This window comes from Chlorocebus sabaeus, chromosome 26 (assembly GCF_047675955.1).
Source record: "Chlorocebus sabaeus isolate Y175 chromosome 26, mChlSab1.0.hap1, whole genome shotgun sequence".
NCBI lineage: Eukaryota > Metazoa > Chordata > Mammalia > Primates > Cercopithecidae > Chlorocebus > Chlorocebus sabaeus.
The window spans coordinates 36,821,418-36,834,437 of record NC_132929.1 but is presented as its reverse complement, the minus strand read 5'-3'; the positions used below and the strand labels follow the sequence as shown (position 1 = coordinate 36,834,437).

The 13,020-nt window shown below is 44.9% G+C and overlaps 1 protein-coding gene across 1 annotated transcript in view; it reads left to right on the top strand.

Annotated features, from left to right (window-relative positions):
- The first annotated feature begins 261 nt into the window (after positions 1 to 261).
- RORA (RAR related orphan receptor A) overlaps positions 262 to 13,020 on the top strand; it is a 746,629-nt gene continuing 733,870 nt past the window's right edge. The window contains exon 1 of the mRNA XM_008016387.3: positions 262 to 511. Within this exon, the coding sequence (XP_008014578.1) occupies positions 346 to 511 (166 nt within the window). The 5' untranslated portion in view covers positions 262 to 345. The remainder of the gene's footprint in view (positions 512 to 13,020) is intronic.

The window sequence follows — 13,020 nt, the reverse complement described above, 5'->3', positions numbered from 1 at the left end:
TCTGTGGCTCTCGGTCTGGGGTCTGGAGGGTGGGGAATGTGGGTGTGGGGGCCGGCTGGAGAAGCTCTCGCTAGCGCTGCCTGTGGCCAGACCCGCCTCTTGTCCCCTCTCGGGCGCACACACACGTCCACCCAGACACTCCGCGCGCTCCCTCGCGCTCTCGCTCGCCCGCCCGCCGCCGCCTGCTCTCTCCCTCCTGCTCTCGCCGGTCGCCTTCTCCTTTTTTTTTTTTTTTTTTTTTTTTTTTTTTTTTTTTTTTTGGTACCATAGAGTTGCTCTGAAAACAGAAGATAGAGGGAGTCTCGGAGCTCGCCATCTCCAGCGATCTCTACATTGGGAAAAAACATGGAGTCAGCTCCGGCAGCCCCCGACCCCGCCGCCAGCGAGCCAGGCAGCAGCGGCGCGGACGCGGCCGCCGGCTCCAGGGAGACCCCGCTGAACCAGGAATCCGCCCGCAAGAGCGAGCCGCCTGCCCCGGTGCGCAGACAGAGCTATTCCAGCACCAGCAGAGGTAGGAGGCTGGAGAGGGGCTGGGGAGGGGGCGGCGGGAGCCCGGGCGCGGAGCGGGGGGCGGCCGGGAGCGGGCGCCCGGGGCGCGGGGTCCGGCGGCCGCGCGCGAGCCTGCGGCGGCGCCCAGAGCCCGGAGGACCCCCCTCCCCTCCCCCCTCCGCCCCCCAGAAATGTTGCAAACTTTTGCAGCCCGTTCTCGGCTTGCGGGAGCAGAGGGGGGCGGGGGAGGCGGCGGGAAGGTTGACAGCCGGTGGGCTCACCCCCCCGGCTTTGATTTTTCTGCCAACACAGGAGGAAAGCTGCGTTGCCTTAATTAAATACGCTCCCCCAAAATACGGAGATGCGGGGAGTGGGGGCCCGTGAAAGAAACTTTTAAAGCGGCAGTGTCCTTTTAAGAAGGGGCAAAAAAATCTGTTTATGGCCACCCTCCTTCCGCTTTACCTTTTCTGCTCTTGACAGTTTCGGCCCCGGCTGCCGGAGTCGGGGGTGTGTTTTCGGTCCCTCTCAGATCTAGGCGGGGGGCGGGAGGAGTGAGCGACCTGGGAAGCCCCGGGGGTGGAGAGGGGGGGCGCTCCGGGGTCTGGGGGCGACGTGGACACCTTCTCTGGAGCACGGCGGTGCGTTTGGGATTTGAAGGAAGGGCCGAAGGAAGCGGGGTGCGGGCGAGCGAGCTGTTCGCCAAGTTGTCTGGCGGGCGCGGCGAGGGGAGATGCGCAAGTTTGCAGGCGGGGGGTTCGGAGCCCGGCGCCCAAGCTGGCGGGGGGCGTGTGCGCGCCAACGCGCAGAGGGCGGCGGTCCTGTGGGGCGCTCCACGCGCATTCGGAGGGAGCGTCTACAAAAGCAAGCAAGCACCCAAACTTATTTCTGCTCTGGGAATCCTTCCCTCTCGGAGGTTCCAAGCGTTTCTGCAGGAACCTGGGGATGGTCAGTGCAAGTTGCATGCTGGTTGGATAGTGCAAGCGATGTTTTCTCCTCCCCTGGCGATTTTTACTCTTCATTTTGGTGTTTGGTCTGTGTGTGCTTGTGGTGGGGGGGATGGGGTGGGGGACTCAGTTGCTCCCTCCTTTCCTAAAGTAAGCTGTTGAGGAAAGCTCACTCTTTCTTAAAGGTATTGGAACCTGATGTGGATTTTTCTCAGGAGTGGGGGATTATTTATTTGAATGCGCCTGGAGTTTGCAAAGAACAGGAGGAAGCTACAGCTTTAATTACTGTTGTAAATAATGTATAAATCACGCCTGTCACTCCGGAGGAAGCGGGCTCGCGCGAGCCGCCCGGAGCTGGAGACGGAGAGGATTTCTCCAGCCCCGGCTTGGGCACCGGCCCAGCGCGCCCCCTCCTCTTCCACTCGGCTTCTGGCGGCGGTTGGGGAGGGCTGGGTAGAGGCGAATGGGGGCCTCAGGAACTGCTCCCTTCCTCTCGATATTATAGTTGGAGGTAGGAATATGGCTGATCATGTGCTGGCTGTTTTACAGTATCCCCCCACCCCCCACCTTAGCCACACCCCCTGTCCAGGCGCTTTCCCATTCACGGAATTCGAGTACAGTAAAAGCCATCAGTATGACACACGCGAAAAACATTTAATTAAAGGCGATTTCCAAAGAGTGACCGCGCCGAACCGCGGTTTCAGCGGGAGGGGGGCAGCGAGGGCTGGGACAAAAGGGAAGGGGATAGGGGCTGGGGGCCCGGACCTGCCGCTAGCTCGGTGAGTTTGTGTGCGGGGAGCTTTTGGCTGCAAAGAGTATATTTAGACCCTGAGACGGTGGATTTGGAATGCGAGCGGGTTATGTAACAGGGTTAATCAGAAACACTGGAGAAAATCCCCTTCATGTGTTTCTGGGGCTTTTTTTTTTTTTTTTGGAATTGGGGGGGACATAGTATTTAGGAAGCTGCGCTAATTTTTGGTTTGTGCTGCCACCCTTCTGCTTCTTGACCCCCCGCCCCAACACCGTGTGTTATTAACATCTTCAGGTGTCATTCTTGCCAGAAGGTGTTCTTGCAAGCGAACAGGGTGGCAGGCTGCAGAACCGACTAGCAAATCCGTAACTTGCTGTTCTTGCAAATTATGTAACGCTGGGGCATTCAGTGCCACCAGCCCCCTTAGGCTCAGCAAAAAGAGGAGAGGGGCATAGTAGGAGTGGGATGCATCTTGCACAGTTGGCCTGCTGACCCATATCCCCTTCCCCCCACACTGTGCGCCCACCCCAACTCATTCTTTGAACCAGCCTCTGTCTATCCCTCCTAGAAGATTTAATGGGAGGGGGGTGGTAAGGCCCAAACACTCAACTCACATCCTGCACGCAGGCACTAGGTTATATAACAGTCTGAATGGAAAAAGGAAGGTCAGAGATGGAGGCATCCTTTAGCTAACACAGCAGTAGTAATAGCTTCCAGAAATTATGTGCATTTGCAGACTTTAACCTCAGATGTAGCATCTGCTCCTCAGGGGTACCAATCTTTGTGTGTGTGAGCTAGGGAGAAAAAGAGAGAATGTGTAAGTATGCCTGGTAGTTGAGAGTGATTTGAAAATGGGAAATGTTTGGGTTTTCAGATGATGTAATGGAGTTGGCAGAATATGCAAGTCGGCTCCCAGAGTGTAAGCAGTAAGAAAATTGGAGCTGGCATCCAGTATTAATGTTGCATAAATTACAATATCGAAAAGAAATTAACCTACACACTAGGTGATTACGCCTTTTAAATACTTAAAACATAAAGGCACACAACTAGAAAGGAAAAGCAAACATCGTCACCTTATAATTAGCATTTTCAACCTCCAGGAGGGTTGAGTGGAGTTCTTGGCATTGGGTGAAATGGGAAGCTTTCTGATTTGGGAGATACTTTCCAAAGGGTAGCAGGTTTAACTTCTAGCCAGTCGGTGTTTGAAGTTCACAGAAATTGTGGTCTGGATTCTCATGACATTGCAGTGACCTCATGAGACATTACCTAGGTAGACTTGAGGCTACTGTTGAATTCCTCCCTCTTGGGAACCCAAGTGTGAATGCACTGTGTACCTTTATTGCCTGAGCTTACAAGATCAGATGTGTGACTTTATGATCTGAAAGACGACCTTCCCCTGTCCATAAAACTGCTGGGAATGTCAGCAGTTTTAATGAAACTCTTCCATTTTCTAGGTGGTATTAATGGTGGCCGGTGTCATTCAGTTCCATCTTTACAACACAATGAAAGAGAAAAAAGAAAGGCAGGAAGCAACATGGGAAGTAGGAATGAAGCGGAAAAAAACCGCAGCGAATCTTTAATTTAACAAGGCTTTCAGGGACTTCAGGGAGCCATGAGCCTCGTGACATAACTGTTGTTAAAAACCCTTTTTCAGAATCTCGTTATTATATGTGCATGCCGGAAGCTTACATATTTTACTTCACTAAAGTTATCTGCACAGGGCTATGTACCATGCAGTTGGTTTGGAACACCAGTGCTGAAGGTTGAAGGCTTTTAGGGCCGGCCGACCTAAGGGAAAAATCGAAACCAAAAGATGGGATTAACAGTGAAAAGCTCAGTTGGGTTGAGATCGAACCCCCTGGAAGCTCAGCTTAGATTGACTTAAAATCAGTTAACAGAGCCTGCAGTTTATGTGTAGCCCTGAGGACTTCTAGAACCACATAAGTCTTTGACTTTGAAAGTGCGTGGCCTCTCTTGCCCCCTTCAGTTTTGGCTGATTCACTTTCTAGTAGATGCTCTTACCTAGCAATTTAGCGCCCTTTCTAGAGATTGATTCTCAGATCAACTTTCCTCGCATGGACCCGGCTCGCCACAGTGAACAAATGATGCCCCATAGTTTGAAAGAGTTACTGGCTGGGAGAAAATCCTTTGCCAGAGGGATAAAATAATTATTTTTTAAACTAAAGGACTTTAATTTTCCGGTAAATTGCTCATAGAAACATTTATAATAATACCCTTTAAAAATGTAATATAATAATTTTAGAAAAGGCATTTGATGATCATTATGATAACCTTTTCTGTCGCTTCCCCCTTATTTCTTAAAAAAGAATTGAATTATTAATCTAGAATTCAAGTCCTGAGTGGCTCAAAACATCTATAGGAGACTCTTTTGATGTTAGTCACCTGGTGGAATTTTCCAGTACCTACTGGCATTGCGAGGAGCCCCTGGCTTTAGAAAATGCCTCTACTTCTGAAACCGAAGTATGGAGCCTGCATTGAAGCCTCTAATGACGAGACCCTTCAGCTTGTTTTCAAGGTAGCAGAGGTGGGGGCTGTAGCACACGCTCCTGGTTCCACACTAGACTCCTAAAGTGGGACACAGGGAGGTGTGAGAATGTTAATTGTAATAGTTGTGCCTCCGGATACAAATGTTCTGACGATTTTTAGTGACAGGTGAATCACTTTTGGAAGCAAACTGCCCTCTGTCCAGAGCTAACCTTTGGAATTCGAGTAAGACAAGCCCATGGGTTCTTTTCCTTGGACGTGTCCCTTCTGAATTAAGATCCAGCTTCTCCCATTTTTGCGTTTAGGAGCTTGCAGTCCGACATTGAAAGGACAGATGGAGTTGGAAGTTATTAAAGGTTCATGTGGTATAGTATCTTAAGCATATGCCACGTGTTCTGAGTTTACTCTTCCTTTCCCCCTTCATCTTCCCAGGCTACTTGATGAATTGAGCTTGTTAGCCTATACTTCTGTGGAAGCCAAATACGTAACTACATTTCCCAGGTGTCTGGGGAAAGAGCTGTAATGTGATTGCCATGTGTGCAAAAACAAACAAAAAATAAAAAAAAATTTGTGGGAAATGCACTTCTCCTCTTATGACATATCGGTTCACATTCATTGTCCCCATGAGCCACTTATGACATATCGGTTCACATTCATTGTCCCCATGAGCCAATATACAGGGACTTTGAGGTAGACCTCATCTACTCCCTCACAGATTTCTGTCCCATTCATCTCAGATTAGTGATAAATTGTGTGGGAACAAGGAGAGTAGTTTTGAAATGCCTTCAGGTGTTGGAGTGAATACTCATCTAGAATTTGGAATACTTTTCTGAATATGAAGATTGTCTTCCTTGCTCAAAATTTAGGAATAATACTGTCTGTTTCTCATTTTCTCTTCTATCATTTTTTAGGTTTTTTTTTTTGTTGTTTATATATATATATATCTAATTCACGTGGGAAGTGTTGGTTTAGAAATGAGCTGTTAAATTTTTCACCCATCTTTTTAGGCTGTATGTTAAAATAAAATTGTATCATTTTTAAATTAGTGCTTTTTAAAAAAACCTGATAATCAGTGTTCAAGTGTTGATGAATACACAGTAAACCATGATTTTTCTCTAAGAGTGCCAGGATATTACTGATGAATTGGTTTTTCTGACTAACAGTAGATTAACCCAAAATATTTTTTGTCCTTTCCTTGTTGAATAAGTTTTCTAAATGTACTAGTCCCCTTTCCTACTCTAGAAAGAGCTTTGGGAATGTAATTGAATCTTTCTTTGAGGTTTGAGAATCTTACGGTGCCACGAGGTCACTGTTCTGAGTATGAATTCCAATTGTACGTTATAGAACTGTAAATGGACACAGTGTCAGACTGGATGAAATCTGTCTTGATCCCCACTTGGAAATTGTTTTCTTTCTTTTTTTGTTAAATCCTCAATATCAGTATGTTTTGTTATTTGCTTCCCTTGTTCTCTAAGTTGCAAGTAGCAAAATAGAAATTCAATTAGCTGATTCTAGTTAATTGAGATTTTTATTTCACAGCAAAATTTCTTCCAGAGCTTAGGCTCTTCTTAATTCTTTCTCTGGAGTTAAAGAGGTTGTAAAGTCATTCTTTTTTTTCTTTTTCTTTTTTTTTTGAGACGGAGTCTCGCTGTGTCTCCCAGGTGGGAGTGCAGTGGCACGATCTCAGCTCACTGCAACCTCTGCCTCCTGGGTTCAAGCAATTCTTGTGCCTCAGCCTCCCAGGTACCTGGGACTACAGGTGCGCACCACCATGCCCTGCTAATTTTTTGTGTTTTAGCAGAGACGGGATTTCACCATGTTGCCCAGGCTGGTTTCAAACTCCTGAGCTTAGGCAATCCACCCGCCTTGGCCTCCCGAAGTGCTGGGATTACAGGTGTGAACCACCATGCCTGGCGGTAAAGTCATTCTTGAATATTCAGGAAGGATATTATATTTTCAAATAAGTTATTTACTGTATTAGGATAACATAATGTAAGTTTTCTCCCATCTAATGGTAGACAGAAACTCCAGGTAGTCCTAATTCTTTCATAGATATATTGAAGGGATATCTTTGGCATGAGGCTCTTAAATCCTGAAAGTTAGGAAGCTCTAGGGTTAGAAGGAATAATTTCGAGAATATCAATAAAGAACATTTCGATTGCCCCAAAGGAAACCCTCTTTCCAAGCACAGGCTGTTTTCATTGGATGAATATGGAAAGCATCCCTGGAACCACACCATCAGAAGCTGACTTTCTCAGGGATGTCCCACATGACTTAATGATATAGTCTGCAGTTGTCTTGTGATTATCTTTGATATTGTAGTGTTGGAAATTCAGCTTTGGAGTCTTGGTGTTCTTTTGTGACAGCCCAATTATTATTATTTATCTTTTGCTTTTGGAGCAAAGACGTCAAGGAGATTATCTAAAGAAATCCTTAGAAGAGAGGAATGGGGCATGATGAGGAATAAATGTGCCATAGCTCACAGTTTAGTCAGGTCGGCTTTTTGCTCCAGCTCTTACATGCTCATGCTAAAAGGATGTAGGTAACAATTCCCTTGTGTTGGTGCAAGAACAGTTTTTTTTTCCGTAACATATTTTTATGGCTTTAACTGACATGCCATTATTACAGACTATCTTATCACATTACATAGTATGGCACATTAACAATGGCGTGGTGCTGTGGTTTCCTGGTGATAGTTTTGTCCACAGAACTGGGGCCCTGGTGGTCAGCTCAGGAGCCCTGTGCAGCACCCACTGACAGCTGAGACTACAGGTTTCACACACCGTTATAGGTGGTGGAGGACTCCAGGCTGCCCCAGGTAGAGCTTCTATACTACAGATGTTTTCTCTGAAACTCTGTGTCAGAGGATGGAAATGAGTAGGAAATATGATATGGAGGATTTATAATCTCCTAGCCTAGAATCATCTTAACAGTGTTATTGGGTGTTTTAATTTTGATTATGAACTTTTTTTTTTAGGGTTTTGTTTGTTTGTTTGTTTGTTTTTCTTAGAGAGATGGGCTTAAGGGATCCTCCTGCCTCAGGCTTCTTGGTAGCTGAGACTACAGGCATGTACTACTGCACCTGGCTTGATTATGAACATCTTAAAGTTTCCTGAAACAATTAGGAAGTTTCTGCGTCCATGCACAGACCATAATAGATAAACTCTTCTGGGATGGAAGGAAGGGTGCCACTTAGTATAGGATCCTCAAACCACTGAAAGAGGCAGTGCAGTGTTAAAAATACCTAGCTTACTTCGGGGGAGGGTTTGGCTGAATACTGATGAAGTTTATGAAATATGAATGTAGTGAAGTTGCTGTACGTAAGTGGTAGGCGTGTGTGAAAGAAGTAAGAAGAAATAAAATTGTGTATAAATGACACTCTGAAACTTGATGGGATTGTACACGTGATAAGAATGGTGATGTTTGGATCTGTGCTTAATGGGGGAAAATAAACGGGCTTAAAATCGATGCCACACTAGCCATAAGAATAAAAATTATAGAATATAAAATCATTTGACTTTTTTTTTAATACGCAAAGAATGCTACCAAGGATAAACAGGCAAGAATAGAGGTGAAACAGGATGAGGGGGAAATGAGGGACCAACGTTTGAATCTACTATGAAGTATGGTAATCACTGTTTTAAGAATTCCAGACTATTAACTACTGTGCAGTTAGGTAGGGAATTAGTTATAGCCAAACAAAAGCCATAAATATGAATTTTAGGTTGTATGGAAGAAATCCTCTTGATCTCCGAAACATAAATGCATGTACTGAGAGGCCAAGCTGCACATGATGTAATTTTTCTGTCTTATCCTGATTAATTGACAGCCAACTGTATGCTTCTTTCCTGAAGGTGACTTTACAATCTCTAGACCCAGACATTTCTCTCCGAAGTGGAGTGAAGGAAGGAGAACCACAAGCTAAAGTGTGTTTCACTGGGTGAAGTATTTTGGGGGAAAGATAAGAAGGATGAAATAGGGGAATGGACTAGTGCCTGCAGAGATTAACAATGCCTGTTTGGGGCTGGGGAGTGGGGGCTGTGGATGAAGGCAGGGAGCCTCTAGAGGGAAAAGAGACTTCTGTGCAAAGGAAAATGACATTAGCATTGACTCTGAAATGGCTGGGAATATGACTTTCTAATTTTAAATTATCTTTAACAAGGGCAATGAAAAGAGAAAAAGTTGACACTTTGAGAAGTTATGACGAACTTGTCGAGAATGCCAATTGACAAAGGCAGGTAAGGGAATACTTGGAGAAACAGCAAGAATAGGTCTGAAGGGCACGGTGAGCTGCTTTCCTAGGGTGTAAGGGGAATTGGCAGGCATGTTTATTGACTCTTCCAATTAGTTTTAAAGAAACCTGAAGAAATGGACAAAGACAGAGAAAAGGCAACCAGATGTGATTCCGCCCTTCTAGAAGCAGAGAGGCTTATCTCATCCCATATGATTGATGCCAGTCATGGGGAGGAGTGGCTGTGTGGAAATTAATGGATTTTCAACATCCAATCACAGAGGACACACATGTATATTTAGCAAGTCTAAAACCTCTTAAATAAACTGCATTGCTTTTCATTTTCACTTTCCAGTTATAAAACCAGTGGATGATGAAAAAGGCCATGTGACAATACCGCATGTACTCCCAGGAACGTTTGTGTGACAGGGATATTGTATCTGAAAGGACAGGGCAACTGGGAGGGTGAACTGCCCATAACTCTCAATTGTCCAGGTAATGAAGCATTGGGAAAGCAAAGGCAAATGAAATAACCTGATCATCAAAAAATGATTCCTCTTTTAGTGCTCTTATTAGTTGACTGATGATGACAAGTATGAAATTGCCAGAGTTGTATTTTACCATTTCTGGCACTCATCACGCGCTTTGGATGAGCACGTGTGTGCAGAAAGTGGGAACCCGGGCAATTTCTATAGACCAGGCCGTTAACCTGGAAGCTGTAAAATTTCACAGTGTGAAGGATGACAGTCAAAGATTGGTGAAGTTCGCTAGCATTCTTGAGGGCTCACAGGGAATCAGAAGGAGAACTGAAGCTACACTGAAAGGGCTCTTGAACCCTCTAAAGCTGATTTTTTAGTCTTGAACTTGGGGTTGTATGTTAAATATGTGACACTCACTCATGATGCTCCCCCTTGGTCATATTTTATTAAAGTGTGTTAGAGCCAGAAAGGGCTTTAACTAACTCACTGATGCTGACAAAGGTAAAGTGTTCGAGATCACATTCCTAGTAAGCAGCAAGGCTGTGACTAGAACCCAAGTCTTGTACTTTCTTACCTCATGTTCCTGTCACTTGTGTGCTGTGCCAGGATCCTCCAAAGTTCCAGTAATGAGGATATTAAGATGTGTGCAAGTTGATCTAGCATTAGGCAGTAGATATGTACAAAAGTAAGCATGGATTATTTTAGCTATGCATTATTAGTGCATTATTAGTGGAACATTGTCAGTAATTGTTATTTTTTTAACCCCACTGAGCATTTTTATTATTCATTAAAAATCCACCAGTGAGCTTGTGGCTATGTCAGTAAAGCCATTCTAAAACATAGTGAAAATAGTGTCCTCCAATCTCATGCTCTGATTTAATAGAAAGTAAAACTGTTTTTGGGTGTGGAGTTGAGCATCTCATAGTTAGAGCTAGATGCAGCCAGGGGCCCACGGCAAAGATGTGTGTCTCCGCAGCAAGCTTATTTTCTCAAAGCGGAGGATTTAAGGCTGTGCCTTGTCCAAAGAAGCTCAGGATCAAATCTGTGAATGGGATACTAAGTAGCCATTAAAAATCATGTTGCACTAGAAAAGTATTTCTTATCAAGAAAAAATGTTTATCAGCCATTGCTAAGTGAAAAGTAACAGCTTGCATAGCAGTGTGCAGGGAATGCCATCTTTTTTGTAAAAGGAAATTATAATGTGTGTGTGTGTTTGTGTGTGCATGTGTGTGTATGAGTTATATTAGTAAATTAACTTGGACCCCCGAATAACAAAGCGATGAAATGATAAAGTGGTCATCTGTGGATGCTGGGATTATCTGTGAATTTCTTTTTCTTTGTGCTTTTCTGTATTTTTTGAAGTTCTTGCATTATGTATGTGTTACTTTTGTAATTAGAAAAAATAAATCATTTTTTCTTCCACGAAAGACTGTTTGTGTGTTGTGCACCTGGGGATCCTTTGAAGGAACTAATTCTGAACTTAGTATGTTACACAGAACATCTCAGTGTTTCAGGGTGGGCCAAGTTTACCGGTCCAAAGAGAAATGCCATTTGACAGTCACATTTAGCCGATAAAACAGAGGTCATTCAGCTTGAATATTAGAGGTCCTAACACTGGAACTGCTCGCCTCTCAGGGCGATATCTTTGAGACATTTATACTGTGATCCACAATGAGAAAAACATATTACATTGTGAACTACTACACACACACACACACACGCACGCACACACACAAACTTTTCATGTAAAATATTTACCCTTCACTTGTGATGCATGATCATGTTTGCTTTATTATTTAAAATACAGATTATGAGCCACCACATTGGTTCCATGATCTGTTTATGAGCTGCTCCTCACTATTTGAAAACCTTGTCCTGGGCATGAAGTAGAAACAGCCTTTCTGGGGACCATGGCCGGGCAGTGGGGGAGGAAGGAAGTGTTTCCATAGTAATTGATGTTAAGCTCCAGGTGTTACTCATTATGACTTCAGGGAGGAGGTGGGGGAGGGAAAATAATGTAAATACTTATTATTTATAATCATACAGTATCTTTATGCCACTTTTAGCACATGCTCATTAATATGCTAGTACATCTAGAGGCACATCTGCCTAGACTGGCTTAGAATATAAATTCTGGGATCCCTCTTTTGCTTGGAGCTGACATCACTGTGTAAGAGCCCAAGGATGACATTCTTTCATTCAACATATATTTACTGAGTACTTTCTATGTGCTAGGGCCTGGGGATAAAGCAGCAAACAAGAAAGGTGAGCTCCCTTCCTTTCTGGATCTTATATTTAAGTGGTAGCATTTCTCTAAGAAGCTCACTGAAATACCTGGGTCACCTTGGACCAGGCATTTACGGTGGTTCTCTTCTAAATGTGTTTTGAACTTGGCCTTTTCATCTCTCTACCTTTCCCCTTCTCCCCTGCCTCACCTAGTCCCCATCTGTCTCTTTGCTCTTTGAAATCCTACATCATTTTCACTCCAGATAAGATCCACCTTCTCCCTCTTGAAGCTCCCAGACTCCTGTTTGTTACCGCAGTCAGTCGTATGGGCCTTGCTCATTTAGTGAACATGTAACCTCTCCCTGTGCCAGGCCTCTTTTACGCTGTCTGATAGGTATTTTCTGGGTATGAGCCTAGTCTTCTTAAGGAGATCAAGACCACAGTTTATGTTTATGCTCTCTGCACGGTACCTTGCATAAAATAGGTGCCAATTAACTATGCAGATATTCTCTTCCACGTTGCCCTGCAGAGGTGTCTGCCTTCTCAATACGCCAGTTCAGCACTTCCCACCTCTGCAGGCACATCTCCTGCTGGCTTATATTTCCATTGGGGCCTTCGGTTTGGACTCAGCTGCCCTTGTTTGTCTGACTTCTGCCTCTCTGGAATCCACGGATCCCCTCAATTGCACGCTCAGGCCTACTCCAGTCTTGAGCAACTCAGACCAAAGCTGTATGTGTTGGGAGACAATATGTGTATGCGGGTTTTACAAGCCTGCTGGGAGGAGTGAGACAGACCTGGGCCAAGACCCAGGTGTGCTCTGTGCTAGCCGTGTGATCTTAGGTTAAGTTCATTAATCCCTCAACTCAGCTACCATGGGCTGGATCCAATCAAAAGAGGACAAATCACTGAAATTCAGCTCCATCAGCCACTTGTTGAGCTTTCCTGACGTTACCTCCCATACCTGTGTCTGGCTTCTTCCTTCCCTCCCCGCTGTCTCCCTGCTCCCACTATTCTTGTAGTGCCCTCTGGCTGCCCCCTCCAGGCATTAAGGCTGGGGTTGCTACCTTATTCCCACCTTGCCCTGGTGCTCTCAGAGACTTCACTTCTCAGCAGCCCGTCATCCCTTACCCTCCCTTCCCTTTACTCAATTTCTCCTTTCTGCCAAAAAAATCACATTGGAGAAGCTTGTCTGCAAGGGTTCCATTCAACTTGCTCTACATTAATGCTCCACTATGGTGACCCACTGCTGAGTCTTTCACTTGTAATGTAATCTAATAATTTACATGCGCTTTGCAAGCAATACTCTCAGAGACTCACAACCTGTTTGAAATTGCTCTGCTGTTACAGTATTTGAGCTGGTGAGAGAACAGCGTGAGAAAGAGTAGTTTTTGGTAC